This window comes from Lycium barbarum, chromosome 2 (assembly GCF_019175385.1).
Source record: "Lycium barbarum isolate Lr01 chromosome 2, ASM1917538v2, whole genome shotgun sequence".
NCBI classification, from domain to species: Eukaryota; Viridiplantae; Streptophyta; class Magnoliopsida; order Solanales; family Solanaceae; genus Lycium; species Lycium barbarum.
The window spans coordinates 145,007,152-145,026,066 of record NC_083338.1 but is presented as its reverse complement, the minus strand read 5'-3'; the positions used below and the strand labels follow the sequence as shown (position 1 = coordinate 145,026,066).

The 18,915-nt window shown below is 34.4% G+C and overlaps 3 protein-coding genes across 4 annotated transcripts; 1 reads left to right on the top strand and 2 right to left on the bottom strand.

The window, feature by feature from the left end:
* The first annotated feature begins 647 nt into the window (after nt 1–647).
* On the top strand, nt 648–6,122 carry LOC132627822 (mannose-P-dolichol utilization defect 1 protein homolog 2-like). Of its 2 annotated transcripts, none has more exons than XM_060343410.1 (8): nt 648–948; nt 1,795–1,948; nt 2,629–2,701; nt 2,857–2,923; nt 3,127–3,186; nt 3,394–3,454; nt 3,530–3,571; nt 5,662–6,115. In XM_060343410.1, exons 1-8 carry the CDS (start codon nt 790–792, stop codon nt 5,763–5,765), a joined length of 720 nt encoding a protein of 239 aa, XP_060199393.1. In that variant the 5' UTR covers nt 648–789; the 3' UTR covers nt 5,766–6,115. The 2 variants fall into 2 exon arrangements, with proteins under 2 accessions (XP_060199393.1, XP_060199391.1); XM_060343408.1 differs by lacking the exon at nt 648–948 and adding an exon at nt 1,509–1,691 and having other exon boundaries at nt 5,662–6,122.
* Nucleotides 6,044–9,759, bottom strand: LOC132627823 (cyclin-J18). Its single transcript, XM_060343411.1, has 2 exons — nt 6,855–9,759; nt 6,044–6,466 (listed from the first exon to the last, which is right to left on the bottom strand). Exons 1-2 carry the CDS (start codon nt 7,209–7,211, stop codon nt 6,128–6,130), a joined length of 696 nt encoding a protein of 231 aa, XP_060199394.1. The 5' UTR covers nt 7,212–9,759; the 3' UTR covers nt 6,044–6,127.
* Nucleotides 9,760–10,129: 370 nt separating this feature from the next.
* LOC132627821 (F-box protein At1g47056-like) lies at nt 10,130–12,159 on the bottom strand. The gene has a single exon (XM_060343407.1). It carries the CDS (start codon nt 11,919–11,921, stop codon nt 10,326–10,328), a length of 1,596 nt encoding a protein of 531 aa, XP_060199390.1. The 5' UTR covers nt 11,922–12,159; the 3' UTR covers nt 10,130–10,325.
* Nucleotides 12,160–18,915: the final 6,756 nt, after the last annotated feature.

Genomic DNA, 18,915 nt, shown 5'->3' with positions numbered 1-18,915 from the left:
TTGATTTTATAGACGAATAAGTAATTTGAGACATATTTTTTATAATGTGGCTAAATAATACGAGAGGGGGAGTACTTTACGGAGAGGAAGTTTCCTTTTCAAGGACTGGTATAATGGGGTTTTTAACTTTTGTTTCTATTTTAAACTTAAAATAAATCATCTCTTAGAAGTTGTCCTCCGCCTCCTTCTTTCTCCAGCTTCTTTATATAAAAAAAAAAGGAAGGGGAAGGGGTCGCCCAAAGCTGTGGAGATAAGGTGGAAAATAAAAAAGCTATATTTAGAATAATAAAGAGAATCTATTCAAATACATATTCGAAAATGGGATTATCAACTATACTTGACTGGAAAAACCAGCCAATCTACTTTTTTTTTTTTTGTCTCCCCCCTGTAACTTGATAAATAACATATTCGGAACTATTGCATATGTATTTGAGGGGATGCGTCATAACAATAGCATTCGGAAAATACAACTTACAAATTACATTTAAGATATGTAATTAATAAGTGGCAACTAAATGCAACTTACGTAGCACAAGAAAATGACAAAAGTTGTCCCTCATCATTGGTTGTAGATTTAAAATAGTGTCTTAAGTATTCATTGAATAATTTTGGTCCATGACGTTTGTCATTGTTAAATACTAGTATTTATCAAACTCTAATTATTAACGTTATAACCAGAATTGTGAAATTCTTTCTTAACCAGAAAAATCATAAATTTCCATCAAAATTTCAGAAATCGCAACATAAAAACTAACGCCAGACACAAAAATTGGACCAAGAATAGCAAAAATGGCACCTCAAAAAAAGTTTCTTGGAATGAATTTTGTTTGTGTAGTGGCAACCCTTAGCAAAGGTGAATTCCCAGAAAAAGATAGTTTGCTTCCTTTAATATCCAAGCTCCTCGGCTATGCCATTGTTGCTGCCTCTACCACTGTTAAACTTCCTCAGGTATTTTCCTGAAAAATCTACTCTTTTTCGGGTTTTTTGAGTTCTACTTTAAAGAAGATAATTTTATGATCTCTAATTTCTGACCCGCTTTAAGTTTAACTTGAATCTTCTAGCTTAACAGCTGATAACATTGTATTCATTGTCCCATTTATGTGCATGGAATTTAATGATGTAAATTTTGACTTATACATTGTGAAAGAAAATATTAAAGTGATGATTGGAAAGTAATCAGATAAAGAAAACATCAAGAAATCTGAAGACTTCAATGAACTTGATTAAAGCTGTGAATGTTGTAGAAATGGAACAATGGGAAACACTTGAGAAGTCCAAAATGTAAAGAGTGTCATGTAAATTAGGGCCGAAGTAGTAATATATATCTTGGTGAACAGAGGCGGATCCAAAATTTAAATTTTATGGGTTCAATCTATAGATTTTTAGCATTGAACCCATTATATTTTTAAAGTTAGGGGTTCATATCTATTATTTATTGCAATTTTAATAATTTTTTACATATAAATTTAGGCTCCGCGTCCAAAGTTTGGGGTTCAGTTGAACCCCAACCTTATAGGCTACATATGCATCTGTTGGTGAACGACTATGTAGGTGGGTTGTCCAGTGCTGATTCTGTGGTCTTGTTATTCATTTTCAGTGAAAGACAAATTTTTCTGATCCCTTTTTTGTTCAACTTAGGAAGTATAAAGTGTCATTTGTCACAATATTTTTTGGGGTTATGGGTAGGTAAGGTAAGTTGGTTAGGTTGTTATTACTAATTTAAAAATGTCTAATGGCTATAGCATTCACAGATTGGACTAAGTGTATCACACATTCTTTCTCTTCCTCATGCAGATACTAAAAATTTTGCGACACAAAAGTGTTAGAGGGCTTAGTGTTGTGAGCTTCGAGCTAGAAGTAATTGGTTATACCATTGCTTTAGCATATTGTCTTCACAAAGGACTTCCTTTTTCAGCTTTCGGAGAGTATGCTTTTCTTTTGATTCAAGATATGTCCAACATATGCATCTTGCACTCTCACTTCATTTAATAATCTATTCTTATATGTTGAGATGAGAAGGCGTGGAGGGGTGCAGCTTCTCAAATTTGCATTGGAGTTCTACCGGTTTGAGTGCAGAATTAGTGTGGTTTTTTTAGGCTAGCTACCATGCATCTTTCTTTTTTGTGGTTCTTTTTCTTTGAGCAGCCAATTTAATTCCTTTAACCAGTTCTACTCAAGTCAATGACTGAAGCTCCTTTACAGCATTATGTTGGACTTTTGTTTTCCGAGATTGGATGAATAGATACTGGTAGTAGCATGGTTTTCTTAAGCCATTGAACAAGTATCTAGGTTGTACCTTACTGATAAAAAAAAATCTATGCCATGATATGGTATTTTGATTATTTACTCCTTTGTAGATAGAGTAAATAACCTTCAATCCATTGCACTTCAATATCTCAATTTCTTAGCTTCATATCTCTTCTTAAATCGTTTAGTGTGTCTCATCTAAAAGTTCAAACTGTTAATGCAGTGTACTTGAATTTTGCAACATACCCCTCAAACTAAGTTAAATTGTACGAGCTACCTCATCCAAAAGCTTATGATGTGGAGCGGAGACTTTCATTTATTTATTTTAGGTCTGCAAGACTGCAGCATCTCTAATATCTTGTGCCTTTTTACTTGTTGCAGCTATCATTTTGGTTGCGATCATCTATTATTTTTCTCAGCCTTTGGGAACAAAGACATGGATTAGAGGATTATTGTATCCTAACTCCTCCACCTTTGGATTCGTAAAAGGTGGTCTGACATAGGCATATAATCGTATAAATTGGCCATTTAAACTGCTCTCTTTTGTTAATTTTAAGTGAGCCTTCCATTGGAATTAGAATCTGTTGTTCCTCCTATTTTAATCAACAGATATTGTGCTATAGCCCCAATTGTTTTGGCAGGCCAAATTGATCCCATTCTTTTTGAGGCCCTATATGTAAGTGGAAAGTGGTGACTTATAATTCATTTCTGTAAAATGTCTTTGCTATCTTTCCCTCAGTTATGCTATCTGTCCCTCAGTTAGAGTTTTTTGTTTTGTTGGACTACAACGCTCCAAAAGATATACATTCTTCTTTGATAAATGGATTCCACAGAAACAGTACACCACAGCTCATGTTTGTAGTGGAATAAACTTTTCAGGCCTCTCAGCATGCGATTTTTCTTTTTGCAAGGATTCCACAGATCTGGAAGAATTTTAAGGTATTCATTCATGTCATAATGGTTCTCATTTTAATTGCCATGAGGTCAACGTGAAGTTTCATACCTGATTGATTCTTACATTCATTTATGCAATGATGTGCAACCAGTAACCACTGCATATGTAGTTACATTTTTGCTACTTCCATTCTTTTCTTACACCTTCTTAATTTAGTAATTCTTTTTTATTCCTCAATGTTGTTTGAGCAGAACAGAAGCACTGGGGAACTAAGCCTTTTAACCTTTTTTATGAACTTTGGTGGTTCCATGAGTAAGTTTACCATTGAACTTCTTGTTGCACTTCCCAAAATGAAGTTCTCACCCACTTTTTCTTTCTATGTTGCAGTTAGAGTGTTTACCAGCCTCCAAGAAAAAGCTCCAATGAGTGGTATGCTCTGGTTTTCTTTGATCTTAAACTCCATAGAAGTTTGCAATGTGCTATCTGGATATGGAAGCATTGTGCCTTTATCTATTTCCGAACTATAAGCTGATGCATTCTTAATTTCCACTTAATTCTAGTTTTTCAAATGCATAACCATGATCTAGATGCTTATTTTTTTCCGATAAGTACCATGATCAATATACTTAGTGGCTTTGGTGTATCATCATTGCTGTCACATTTGTTTTCTGCTACGGTAGAATGTGGATCAAGTGTTTTAAAGACATTTTTAGACAACATAATTGAAATCCTGTGAAGATGAGCTTGTACTAGGATAATCTTCAGACCAATATTACTCGCTTTTTAGTCCTCTGTAGTAGTGGTGTTTGGTGGTGCAGGGGGGAAAGGAACTAAGTCTTTTTGTTCCCTTCATCATTGCTGTTACATAGCATTAGTCTGAAACTAAAGACTGGATATTAGAATTGAGATGAAAACAAATCGCTCGAATGCGATTCAAAGAATAACCTTTAACCTTTATTAAAGAGAGTCGTTGAAAAATACTAAAAAAGAATTTCTTAGTTGATACGAGCTTTCAAAGCAAGCTGGTTTAACCCTGCTGATTTCTTTTGGACTTTAGCTTGAGATTGGTCAAAGCTGGGACATTAGAGCTCTAGCTCAACTTTGAGGTGAAGATCAGGAGGCTTGAGTTTGATGCAAAAAAAAATTCGATTATGAGGGAAACGAGAAGGCAACATAATCATACAAACAGAATCAGCTTCTGATATTCAGTTTGCTGGCTTCAAAAATGGAAAAGAAAACAGTAACTGGAGAAAAGCCTACTTATTATATATCGAAAGAAGTATGGAATTTGGATCTAGACTACTTTTGTTGAACTTGGCTCAATGCGCATCCTTGGTAAGTTACTCTTAGATAATATACTTCCAGTCTTAATTGTACAATGTACCACTTCGGATTTAGCTTGGTATTTCTTCATTGCATCTCTAGTTGTGGAATCATTTCCAGTTTATCTTTTGCCTTTAAAATTTATGAAACCAAAATGTTGACCAAGATCACATTCTATAGGCCATGTTGTACCCTCTCAGCCGAGAAGGTAATAAATAGACACAGAACACCAGATTTGGCTCAGAAGAAACTCTCTTCCAGAGCACAAGATGATTTTTTCACCATTCCTACCTAGATTCCACTTTCCAGCATCCTATTTTCAATTTCTTATTCACTTCAACGTTCAGCTTATCTTTTAGGCCTTTATGAACCATTTGCTCACTGTCTAGAGTAGACAATGAACAATTTGATTCTGGGAAATGCACCTTTACGCTTTAAGTGAAAAATCAGCGAAGAAGCACAGAATCTGTTAATTGTCATGTTGCATTCATTTGTCCAGATTCAAGTCACTGATCAAAATCTTACTCTGGTGATAAAATATTGGAGTGGCAGTTCTCCTTACATTTCTTTTTCTGTTGGAAGAGTGGTTTTGGAGGGGATGCAACTGAAATTTGGTCTACTAGAGTTCCAGCAGCATAGGAGTCAATATGCCTCTATTCATTTTCTTTCTTTCGTTTTTTCTTTTGATGAGAAAGATTTTGGACATACATAGTTGAGGAGACATATACAATTGCTATCCGAATCGAATACAACAAAGATTCTATTGCATATATTTTGACTAAGTATATACTTTACCTAGATATACAAGATTTGAAATACAAAATATAGAAAACTAAATCAAAATCTAAGACTCAAATCTTTCCATTGTTGTCTTGGATCCACAATTAATCCTACGGATCCTTAGGATGGATCTTATCAACGTCCATGAATGATAAATCATAGATCGAACCGCCGAATCAGAAAAATTGGGTGCTATCATAAAGCTTTGTATCGGCTAAGTTCACAAGTTGGAGATAAGCGGAGCGTGCTCAAAAGTGCTTTTCTACTGATCTTTTAAGATTTTTGAAATGCTATTCTTTTGTAAGAAGTATTTTCTATCTGCAATGATGCCAAATTTTCATCCTATCAATTATCATTGTATGATCTTTGTAATTTGATCAATCCTGGCCTTCTAACAGATTTTGATTTTGTTGCAGTTGTCATGGGATCTGTGATTGGTGTAGTGATGAACGGTACCATCTTGAGTCAAATTCTCTTGTACCAAGCACCAGCACCAAAGAAAGGGAAAAAGACAGATTAGAAATGTCATCTTCGTAAGCTGTGAATGGCTTTGATACTTGGTTTCTTCTGCACTACAGAGCTCACTGCAAAGATACTCGAGCATTGCAGCTCGTTTGTCCACTTGATTCGACAAAGTACCTAACATAGATTTGCCTAGTTCAAAATTTAGAACTAACATCAATTCATCATAGGTTCACAAATTTACTTCAACACTTTTAAGTCTTCTTGAATTTCGAGTTGTCAATTATACTTTAGCCATGAATAGATTATTTCATTTATACATGTAATTCCCATCAGTATCAAAATATGGATTGATCACATATCCAACTTCACTTCAATTGAATTGTTACATGAAATACAATAACAACAGTTGATTGAAATTCAAGCTTCAAACACATGCTTTAGAATATTTCTAACAGTGTCCAAAATATCCTCCTCTTTGCATGAAGTAACAAACTTAACCCACAGAACAATAGGAAACTCACTCTTTTGCACTGGAACTGTGATTACATATGCAGCAACCACTATTGACGCAGCTAGATGATGTGAAGAACAATTTAAAAATGAAATCTCCCCCTTTTCATAGAGCAAGTCCATAATATCCATGCAAGCTTCAAGGCTTAATTGCTCTCCAACTCTAGCAACTTCACTCAACTTGGTAAGCAGATCTTCAAAGAATCTGAAGGCAATGCTTGATGTGCCGATCTCAAATTTCAATACCTGCATCAACATTAGCTCAACAACAACAACAACATACCCAGTGTAACTAGAGGCGGATTCAGAATTTAAACTCTATGCGTTCAATCTTTTAAGATTCTTAGCATTGAACCTGTTAATTTAAAGTTATGGGTTCATGACTATTATTTATTAAAAGTTTAATCAATTTTTACACATAAATTTATGCTCCGCCGAAAGTTAGGGTTTCAATTGAACCCATAGATTGAGTGATATCTCCTCCCTCGGGTAGAGAGGTTGTTTTCAAAAGAAATATAACCAAAGCAAAATAGCAAGACAAACAAAGCCAGTTGCAGTGAAGTAACAGGTAGTAGTAAAAACTGAAGAATAAGATACTATGCGAATACTAGGCGCTAATCTCAAATTTCAATACCTGCATGAACACCAGCTCAGCTTCTAGAAAATCCTTTGTTGTAAAATGCTGGTCTTTAATGGTGACGTCAGCTAAAGACTTGAAGGATTTTACACTGAGGCGAGGTGAATCGTGGATTTTGTTTGAGATCCATATTGCAGCAAGTCCAAAGAGCTGTAAATTGCTTTCTCTTAAAGGCTGTAAAAGCCAGCTTTTAGCATTGTCATTTCCTTGTTTGGAAAGAGATGGGTAGAATCGATCGGCGAAAAGTGATAGTGCTGAGTATTTGACGATTGGAGAAACTTGAAGGTCTTGAGCCGATTGAATGAGGAATTCTACCACTCGAGTTCGTAAACAAGAGCAAACCTCCTCCTTCATTCTCGATTCCTCTGTCTCAAATCTGTTCTACGAAATGACTAAAGAAACCAAATGTTAGTTTAAGCTTGAACCAATATCCAATAGCACACCAAACATGGTTCCATTACGACCGCAGGTGACAATTAGTCTAATTTCATTTCATATATGGCCTTTCTATAACTTGTAGTTGAACCCAGAAACAACTATATTAATGCTCTCTAGTTTACCAGCAGCCTCAGACATGAAGTCTTAAGCATAATTAGACAACAAATAGCTGTTGGTTTGAAGATGTGGAGCCCTTAATGGGATGCCTTATGACACAACCTTCAAATGTTAGCTATTTACAACTCAAAAATGAGAAACTACCTATGTCTAGTCAAGTCGTCATTAATGTATATATCATGGATACTAATAGTGAATTACTACCTTCGAGCATAACACAATTTAGAGCTTGAAATGTAGGGATCATTCAGCGTTCAATTTATTGTATCGAAGTCGTTAAACTATTTTTTGTAACGTGAAAGTCGCTCAATTTTATTTTGAGAATGAAAGTCACTCAATTTTACTTGAGTTTCACAAAAGTAATGAGTATGCAATTCATGTACCGTAACTGAAGTTCTAACTGTGGTCATGAATCAACTAATGGGCGTAGCTGTTCAGTCAAATGGATTCAGTAGTTGAATGATAAATTAGGTTTTGCTCGTTAGACCAACACATAATGATAACAGAATCTGATGATTCATTCTCGAAGAAGCAGAATAATACTGCTGTCTATGGTAAAGAACTCAAAAAACACTTCACTAGCGAAAGATAACAATTCGATACCGACTATTAGCCAAAGCATGTAGAAAACAGCAAAATACGCTTTCACAAGACCATACTTATAAGTAAGTCATTCAATTGGATAAGCAACTTTGAATTGATAATTACACACACTTCGAAGAGTAATGTTCTCCCATCACAATATGAACTCATCAACAATTATGCATGTAGAAAACAGCAAAATACGCTTCACAAGACCATACTTATAAGGCAGTCATTCAATTGGATAAGCAACTTTAAATTGATAATTACACACTTTTGAAGAGTAATGTTCTCCCATCACAATATGAACTCATCAACAATATGCAGCTTAATGAACCAAATCCAAAGGGTTTTCAGTTGCCTTTACACACAAACACACACACACACACAGAGCCATAACTGAAATAAAGAATTAGCTCACCATGAAACCAAAATAAAGGACAGAAGCTCGTAATGAAGCCAATAAAACAGGCATGCAGTTCAGAGACATGCAGAAGAACAAAAATAAAGTCGTTCACGCTTTAGAGAGCTTCAATCATCCTTTCTGATGAAGCTAGCTGATGCATTCATTTGATTTAGCAAAACGATTGCAATCAATCCCCCAAGGAGAATATGAATGTATCATGGCCTTCAAGGACAACAAAAGTAGAACTGGTATGACTGACTACAATAAGCATATCCTTGATCTCCATTCGTATTCAAGATTCCACCCTAGAAAGACAAAGCTATGCCCACAGGTGACATAATATATTCCAAATCCATGAAGTCACCAAAAGTTCCTTAACTAGAACTGAACTAGTTAAGTCAACATGGTAACACACGAGCTCACTAACTTTTGGCCCCGAAACCAGACTTACAACTTGTAGTTCTGTCTAAGCAAAGCACAGAGCTTCTAGGAGTCCCGAAGTGCATCTCGACACCCAAAAAAAAACCAGAAAGTCTGCTGTAACTATTTATTTACTGAACATCTAGAGGTTGATACCTTGGCTTAAACAATATCTTGATCTGATACTCTAATTCTCAACAAAAACAAAACCATGCACTAGTTCTGAACACCTTTCCCAAATGTCATCACAAGTCACATAAGCACATTGTGAGAGACAATAGAGAAAGATTCGGATAATCAGGCTTATACGGCATTTTAGAATTATAGTAGCATATCATGGCCTTGAGACACACTTTCTTTTTCAGTATGAGTGTAGGTTTGACTATTGAAACCCGACTTTTCACCATTGTCCTTCATTTATCAGGTGAATCACACTATTGTCAAATTCCCCTCATTCACCAAAAATACAAGAATGATTCCTGGTGAGGGCACATCCGAAGCACATCTGGTTTGATTCATGAATAAGTAAAGAAATCTTGACAGAATTTGCAAAAACAAACGACAAGTCGAAGGCAATAACATATGGAAATTGTATTTACTTTTCATATTTCTAAGCTAAGATTAAACAAAAGAATTCGCAAATAAAAGTGCTAATGCTACAACCAGTCCATAAATTGTTAAAGCTTCCAATGAAGCAAAATATAATACAAAAATGTACGAAGTAGGTAGAAGCTGAGGAACAAACAAGCAGTAAATGTAAAAGTAATGATTTTTTATAAGACGTGTTCAGCAAAGTTGATCCCAAGTGCAGACTTTAAATCTTTCCATGATGCAATCACGTCATTGATAACATGCGAGTGAATCACAATCTTGACTTTCTATTAGCTTAATGTGTTTATCGTAGTGTATAAGAGAAAGCAATAGTCTGAGTTATGCACTCCTATTATCTCCTATTCTTTTCAGTTTCCCATCAAATGCCTCTGATGAGTCAAGGAGAATGTGTTCACGATATTGAATCTTTCATATGGAGGGTATATTTAATGAAGAACTTTGCAAAACATAAACCGGTAAACACATATTCCAACCAAAACACCAACTCCTTGGATTACAGCCTTTTCCTTCCTTTCTTTTTCAGAAAGTAGCATGTTGAGTCCTCTCCCAGTAGAAGTGATAAGAACTCCACGATAAAGGAGCATACCAGCCCAAAAATAGCATCACTAGGATTGTACATACGCAAAAAAGGGGAAACTCAAAAAAGACAAGGTCCAACAATGAGGGCTAAATATGTTCTTGCATTAACCAGCATGCGAACTCAAGAATATATAAATGTAATAAAAGCCAAATAACTTCAATAGCAGAATATTCGAGCATAAGATTGATCTCAGTCTACCCCACAAAGGTAGGGGTAAGGTCTGCGAACATCCTACCCTCCCCAGACTCCACTTATGAGATTACACTGGGGATGTTGTTGTTGCTGAAGATTGATCTCGGTCAGCTCCTTTTTTCTAGTTATTTCTGGAACTGGAACTCCCGCCAAAGCTCGACCACCTTCTGAATGTGCAAGCCACCAGATTCCTTCCTGTTGTAAGTCCTAGCCTGGCCTTAAAGGAGTTTGACCTCCCGGTACTGCTTGATGCAATATTTACACCTCTTACTTGACCAGCCACCTGTCTATTTTCATTCCCAGCTTCAGGCACACCACCATCACTGGCGCTTGTTGCATCGGGATTTTCAGGTTCAGGTGTATCCAAGTTCACAGCAACAGAACCCCTAGTTGTCCTCAACCAATCCGCGCTTTCAGAAGTCACCAATCTACATTTCTTAACCTTAACTTTCACCAAATTTGGACATCCACCAGCAAGCGCTTCCATGCCCTGATCAGATACCGGGCAACTCTTTATACATAATTTCCTCAACGCAATACATTTCGCAGCAATACACGACAGTTCCGGATCCCCAACAGTTTCACTTCCACACAAAGCTAATCTCTCTAAATTCAAGCAATTCGTAGCCAACTTCTCCAAACTAGCACACGTCGGATTCACTCCAATCAAAACCAATTCTTGCAAATTAGGACAATGTTTAGCCACAGCAATTAACCCCTCATCGCTTATCCTATTAGTCTTCCATCCATCAATATGAAGCTTCCTTAAAAGCTTACAACTTTCAGCAACAATCTTTAAACCATTATTAGTACATTCAGGGGTTTTCACTAAATGCAATATTTCAAGAATCAAACATTTCGAAATAGCACTAAGACCAGCATCACTCACCTGAAGCCTCTCAAGATGAATCTCAACAAGCCCTTCAACTTGTTCAGCAATCACTTCAAGAATCTTATCCCAATCACCAGAACATCGAAAAAGCTTCAACGTCCTCAAATTCTTCGATCCAATAATCATCGGTCCAAAACACTGTCCATTATACAATTCCTTCAAACAAATAACTCGTAACGACCCCCCAGCAACACCTGGACCAATCGGCTCAGCTGCAGCCCCATCCGTTATGCCACGTAAGCGTTTAACCGACAATTCCTCCATTAAAGCACAGTTATTCAACACAGCATTCATTCCTTTAGCACCAAAAGCACAAGATCCACATGACAACTTCTTCAAACCTTTACAATTCTTAGCAAAAGCTTCCATACCAGTATCAGTTAACTCTCTACATGACCTAAGCTTTAACCTCGTTAAATTCCGACACCTTAAAGATATCAAAACCAACGCATCATCATCAATACTAACAGATCTACGGTCACATTTCAAAGCTAACTTCGTAACGGAATCAAAACGTGAAAAAATGAACGGAACAACAGTTACAAGTTCAGATTGTGCGTTGAGTGATAAACGATGACGACTTTGACCTTCAACATGTAACCAACGACGACAAACTAAAGAACAGCTTTTTCTGTCACCTGATGTAAGGAAATGGAAAATGCAAGCTAAACATTCATCAGGTATATTAGATGAATAATCAAAATCATTGAATAAATCGACGATGACGTCATCGATGTCGTCAGTTTCTTTCTTCATTGAATAAATAATCACCGGTGAAGATCTACGGTTTTGAGCTCCGGCAACGGTGGAGATTGATTGACCCATCCACCACTAAAAAAGAAAAAGAAAAAGGTTAGGTTACTGTATGTATGTGTTTGCGCGTGTAGAATTTACTATTTCACTGGTTTTTTGTGCTCGTCTTTTTCGGGCGCAAGTTGGAAATTTAAGCGGACCTGAAAATAGAATTAGTTCAGATTTAATTTTCTAATTTACTGGAAGTTTGTTAAGGGGTATGAAATTGTTAAGGTTAAATTATTTCTCACGAAATGGCCGTTGTTTGAATGAGAGATCAAAAAGTGCGTGCCGTGTGGACTTACCTGTAAGTAGGCGTGCCTGTTGGGGTAATTGACACAATGCGTGAAAGAATAATAGGAAAAGGGTCATTGGCACTTATTCCCTATTTTTTTTATTATATTTGAGTTTTTTTTTTTTTCTAAAAGGAAAGTTAAAATATAATTATAATCGTTTTATTTTTTCCGAAAGAAAAATATAACTTTCTTCCATATTTGATTAGGCCTTTTTTTTTTGAAGGAAAAGGTTTTGGACCTCTATAAATTAAAGAATCCTTCTTATATGACACAACATAATAGCATTCACAATGTAGTCATTAAAGAATCTTGTTTAGAGGGAGATTATTCTCCCAATGAAGTTTATGTTTCTTTATATTAGTTTTTTAATATGTAGGTCATTTGACCAAATCATATTATAATATTATGTTTTTGTAGTATATTTTATTTGTTCTTAATTTATTTGCAAATTGTTAGCTTCCGCATGACGTCCTGATTAGTTCAACGAGAAGTTAAAGAAAGAAATAGAAACTTTTGAAATTTGAGGGTTTAAAATAAGTTATAAATATTTATGTGATTGTAAATCATTTCATTATGGGTAAACGAAAAGTTTTAAGTTAAAAGTATTTTTAAATATTGAAATATATCATTTTTTTGAGACAAATTAAAAAAAAAATGTATCACATAAATTAAAAAATTTCGCAATGTATAAATTTATATTTTCACATTATAATATCGTACAAATTATGTCTCACACACTTAAGGAACTTATGTTCACCGTGCATAAGTTCGAAACATAAGTTCTATGGCTAAAGACAAAAATTAAATACCAACCTATTTGAAGCTTAAAAATTCAAATAGAATTCTCTTCGATGCAAAAGGAACACGGTAAGAAAAGAAGATCGAAGCACGCAAGTATTCCCTCAGTGCATTAAATGGGGTCACATGTGTATCGTGTGTCTATGCAATTTGGATGCAGCTGTATCTTGACTGTTCTTTTAGACCTTGAGCCTTGAACTTTCAAAATCACCTTTTCCTTCTTTTCCTTTTTATTAATCGTTTTTGTTGCTATATATATATATATATATATATTTTTATAATCGTGAGGTCGAGTTATTTTTTATGTTAATTTATTAAGAGAAAAGACATCATTTTTCTTTTAAATTTGGTAATAAAATTCACTTTAGCACTATAAATTTACGAGGATTTATATTCCCTCTATTTTTGTTTAAAGTGAAATAAATACCTTTTTGAGATTATAATACCAATATCACAATAGGAATTGTATTACTCTCGCGACACGTCATTGTCAGCACCACATTAAAGTCATGTCAAAAATTATTTAAATTTTGATTTTTTGTTTATTCCCTATTTTTAATACACTAATTAATCTCTAATGCCTAATTCCTTTCTTCCTCACCCCCAGTACCCCTCCCTTTCTTCTTTCAAATTTTCTCTACTTATAACAATCTTTCTAGAATTGCAAGATTTTCATTGTTTTAGCTCGAAGAAACATTCCAATTCTTGAAAACAAATTCCTCTTCGACTATGATGACCCGAAAAATGTTGTCACCGAAAAAAGCTCCGTTCGTCGGAAACAAGAATTTCGACACCCAAAAAGTCAGAATTTTCTCAAGTGATGTTGGTGGGTCTATTAATGGTATACTCGCCGCAAAAATCTTTGACCCATTTCGAGTTACCCTTCGCCAGAAATGGAAATAATCTGATGCCCATTACTGATTTCTTTTATGTTGTCGCCGGCTACCGGCGGTGACCTCGCCGTTATTCTCTTCACACGTGGAAATGATGCGGTTCATGTGATTAATGCAGAGGAGGCTTTGAAATTTATTGTTGAGATTGGTCGAATTTTTTTTTTTAAGTTCCAAGACCTGTGATGAAGTTGAAGTTGAAGAGCAGGTGGCTGGTAGTGAACTTGATGAAACAATGGGAATTGGGGGGGTGGGGGGGTTTAGAAGGAGGAGAACAGCTGAAAGGGATAGGGGCTAAGGGCCCATTTTTTTTTTATTATTATTATTACTGTTTAATATTACACAAATCAGCGGGCCCACCTTTTTTAATAACGCACCTATTTTCTTTTTCTGTTTTTTTTTCTTGCCACATCAGCATTTGGGTGATATTTATTTCACTTCAAATAAGAATAGGAGAAATATAAACGCTCGTAAAGTTACAGTGCTAAAATGAGTTTTGCTGCCAAGTTTAAGGGGAAATGATGTCTTTCTCATCTATTAATTATATGAAGTACGTGTTACTTTCTATCAGTATAGGTACTTAATAATTCAGTCCACATAACTTAAAACATATGAGAAAATGACACCTAGTGTCTTTGCCTCAATTGAAATTTGAATCTAAGACCTCGTGATTCTTTATCATTTTAGGAGCCATTTGGACATGGTTTGAAACCATGATTTTAAATCATAGTTTCAAATTATATTTAGACATGTAATTTGAATATCTTAAGTTGTATCTTCTCTTACAGATATAAAAACCTCACAAGTTGTGAAAACTATCAAAACATTCTCAATTCTTATACAATCTTACCAAATAAGCAAGTCATAGTTCATAGCAAAACTAATATGCAACTAGAAGGCCTTTCTAAAAAATACAACATTAATTGATCAAACTTTAGTTCAATAAAAACGAAAATTTGACATGAGTAGTAATGAGGTTGGTAGACATAAATAAATGTTGGTAAACATAAATAAAGGTTGGTGGAAGTTAATGAGGTTGGTAAATGGTTGGTGAGAGTAATTGTTAAAAATATCTACCAACTTATGGGTCTCTTTTTACAAAATATAAACTTATGGGTCAAATTTTATATTTAAAATTTTTGAAACCATGGTTTGAAACCCCAAATCATGCCTTTTTGGCTGATTTGGGGTTTGAAATCATGAGATGAAATGCATGTCCAAATGCTGATTTCGTCTCATGATTTCAAATCGCATGTCCAAACGCCTGCCTAATATATCTTGAAAACAAGGTTACAAGGTGTCTTTTTCCTTAGTATATATTCAAATCTTCATGTTGTATAAGACCCATATTCCTTAGTATAACCAGTTGATATTAAAATCTTCGTATTGTATAAAACTCATTAAAGAAAAAATGCTTCCTATTAGAAATTTTTCCGGTTTTAAAATTTAAACTTAAGATATTTGATTAAAAAAGAGAAATTATATCCATGCCATCAAATATCATTTGTGGTAGTTGCGAGGTGCTATCAATTGTTTCTCTTTTTCATTATTTCTCCTACTTGAAATGTGATGGAAGAACTATAAATCAGGTTCTATATACCCTCAATTGTTGTTATTTGGACAACTTTTAGAAATATGTTTTATTTAAAGTGCGAAGATGACTTTTTGGAACATGAAGAGCTTGTTACATAAAATTATTATTGGCCTTCCCCACTTCTAATCCTGTTGTCATTTATTGAACAATCCAATATTTCCAAGTGTCAACTATCCATGGAAACAGGCTAACCTGTTCCTTTTCTGTGGCACAAGAAAGAACCAATCCTTGCGTAAATGGAGAGTAAGAAGGTGACTAATTAACATGTACCAATGGTGTGTGATGACATGATAACGCACAATTAGGGATCCGGTCTGTTGGTGTATGTATGGATAAGTGCATGAATATTTTAAAGGGAAAAAGCTCAAAAATATTTCTTTACTTTGAGAAAAGGATTAAAAATATTCTTCATTACAAATTTAGATAAAAAATATCCCTTCCATCATTAAAAATTTTAAATATACCCCTATCTTAACGAAAATTTTCAAAATAATCCGATTTCATTTTTAAACTCGTTTCATTTAAACCCTATCCAACTAAATAAAAAATACATATGGGTTACCGGCTCCTGTGCGTAGTGGCTCCAGATGTATGACTCGGGAACAAGTTAGTCGCATATGACTTTTTTATGTAATTGATTCAGGTTTAAATGGAGCGGGTTTAAAAATGAAATTGGGTTATTTTGAGAAAATTAGGAATTTTCGTTAAGATAGAAATATATTTAAAGACTTTAATGATGGGAGGGACATTTTTTATTCAAATTTGTAACGAATGATATTTTTAGCCCCTTTTCCCAAAATAAAGGACCATTTTTCACCCTTTTTCCTTGAGAAATACTAGCTTAGTATAGACCTGTATCAATTTTTAATGGTGTGGTCCCTTAAAGACCTCTTTTAAGATCTGAGTCTTAAATTGACTTATAATGCTAATAACATAAACCATATCGCAGATGCTTTGAATGCATATAATGGCAATGTTCTGGCAAATACTTTGAATGCATGGCATGGGAAAGTAAAAGAAAGGACCCGCATGTTTTATTTTGCGCAACCAATTGCGCGGAAAAACTAATAAATTCAAAATACGTGTTTTTTTATAAATAGATTTATCATTTAATCATGATTATATAATGTACAATCTCACTTTAGATTTTTACTGCTAAAGTTAATTGTTTAGTCTGATATATTGATTTGGTGTGGATCAGATAAGTATTTACGCCACTTTAGTGTGGTATTGCCTTTTCACATTACTTAGAGTTGAAGATATAGAGCCTGTTTGGATGTGCTTAAAAAAAACAGCTTATAAGCTGGAAACAACTTATAAGTTAAAAAAAAATAAGTTGGTGTAGTTCAACTTATTTTTTTTGGCTTATAAGTTGTTTTCAGCTTATAAGCTGTTTTTTTTAAGTTAAGGCAAACAAACCCAATTAATTTTTTGAGCTTATTTTAAGCACAAAATGGCTTTAAGCTGGTCAGCCAAACACTTAAAAAAACTGAAAACAGCTTATAGGCAACTTATAAGTCAATCCAAACGGGCTCATAGTTATGCTTACTGCTTAAGGATTTGATAGAACTCAGTAACTTTGATCCAAATTTATATGTGTTAAAAGATTCATTTAATATGTATAGATATTTACCTTTTGTCACTTTTTAGGTGTCTTTCTAGTGTGTGGCACATCAATTAAATTTTTTAGTTAATTACATTAATTAAAGAGATCATTTGACTACATTGCCCTTTATATTTTCTTTGAAAAATTACTCCCTTTTTAATATACTACTCCTGTTATAAATAGCTTGTAGATATTGTCCGCTTTGGCGCACCTCACGGCTTTAAAACGCGTCTACAAGTAAAGGCTTCAAGCCCTGCTTATAAGCACGCACACAATCCCGTGTGCGAGCGATGTGGGAACTTCAAGTTCACAACACACCCTCCCATCGCGAGCATCGTGCTGATAACGTGTTATAAACAGCTTGTAGATATTGTCCGCTTTGGCGCACCTCACGGCTTTAAAACGCGTCTACAAGTAAAGGCTTCAAGCCCTGCTTATAAGCACGCACACAATCCCGTGTGCGAGCGATGTGGGAACTTTAAGTTCACAACAACTCCTATATTCCTTGAGAATTGTAGAGAATAGTGAAAGGCCTTTTAGAAAATTGTCCACGCAATTATTATGATAAGGATAAGTTAGAAAAAGAACAAAGAGTGCTTTCTTGATTTCTTAAAATAGCACTTATTTTGGACTATTTTTAAAAGGCTAGAAAGCAGGGACGGCGGTTAGAGATTTGGTCGAATTCAATAATTTTAATCCGGACCCTAGAAAGAATTTCATATTTACAAGATACGATTTATCGGGATCTAAAGTGTCAATTCAAATCTCATATTTATCTTAATTAATTGAATATATAAATTATAAATTTAAAATTAGTAACTTTAAAGGAGTAAAATTCGAACTCGTAAGCTTTAAATCATAACTCTATATATCTCTGCTTGAAATACACTTAATAGGGGACGAAGGGAGTAATCTATTTTTTCTAGAATTCAAAACTAATAAATTCAAAATTTAAACTCCGCCTCGAATAACAACCTTCATACACAAAGTCTCCCAATTCAAAAGCAATAGAAACGTCCAGAAAACGAATTGAAAGAAAAATCATGAACGAAAAATACATTACCGCAAAATAGAATAGAATGTTTAGATTTTCATTTGCTCGCAATAATTAGATCAAGTATAGTGTTCCACTTGTACCATTTAACACTTCATGTTCTTCTAGATAGTTGAGATGCTTATCAAAAGAAAACATGTTTAATACTTTATCGCTGATAATCTTATGAACTTAAATAATTTGGTTTCCTTTTTGTCATCATTATCATGATATAACAGGAAAGTAGAAATCTGAAACATTTTTTAATTTTAAAGTAATAAAACTCTTCGTTGTCTATAGAACCAATGCTGATTCCAGCCAACATTGTCATCAATTGAATAAATTGAAAAGACTAACACAACAATCAACATTAAACGTATCTGAGTCTGACCACTAGATTTAAAAGAAAAAAAAAATTGGCCATAATGCATAATAATATTAGCAATAAAGTCTTTTTGTCACACTATTTTAGCCACAATGATCCAAATGAGATAAATTCATGTGACTATTTAGGTCAAATTTAATAATTTATGCGTACTTAATTTCATTTCTATCTTTTCTTCTCAAAATTTATCTTAATTTAAAATTGTACAATAGAAGTTATACTGGTTTTTACATAAGTGTGGTCAAATTTGGATCAAATTGGTGTGACAATTTAGCAACTCTCAATAATTAATTAGGTTGCGGGTCCATTTATAAAACCCATTAGTAACCATACGAATTGTGTTTCGCGTCTCACTAACAAACATGAGCTGTTTTTCGACAATTGAGAGAACTTTCAAAATTAGGATGTCAAATAGTGTGTTTAGC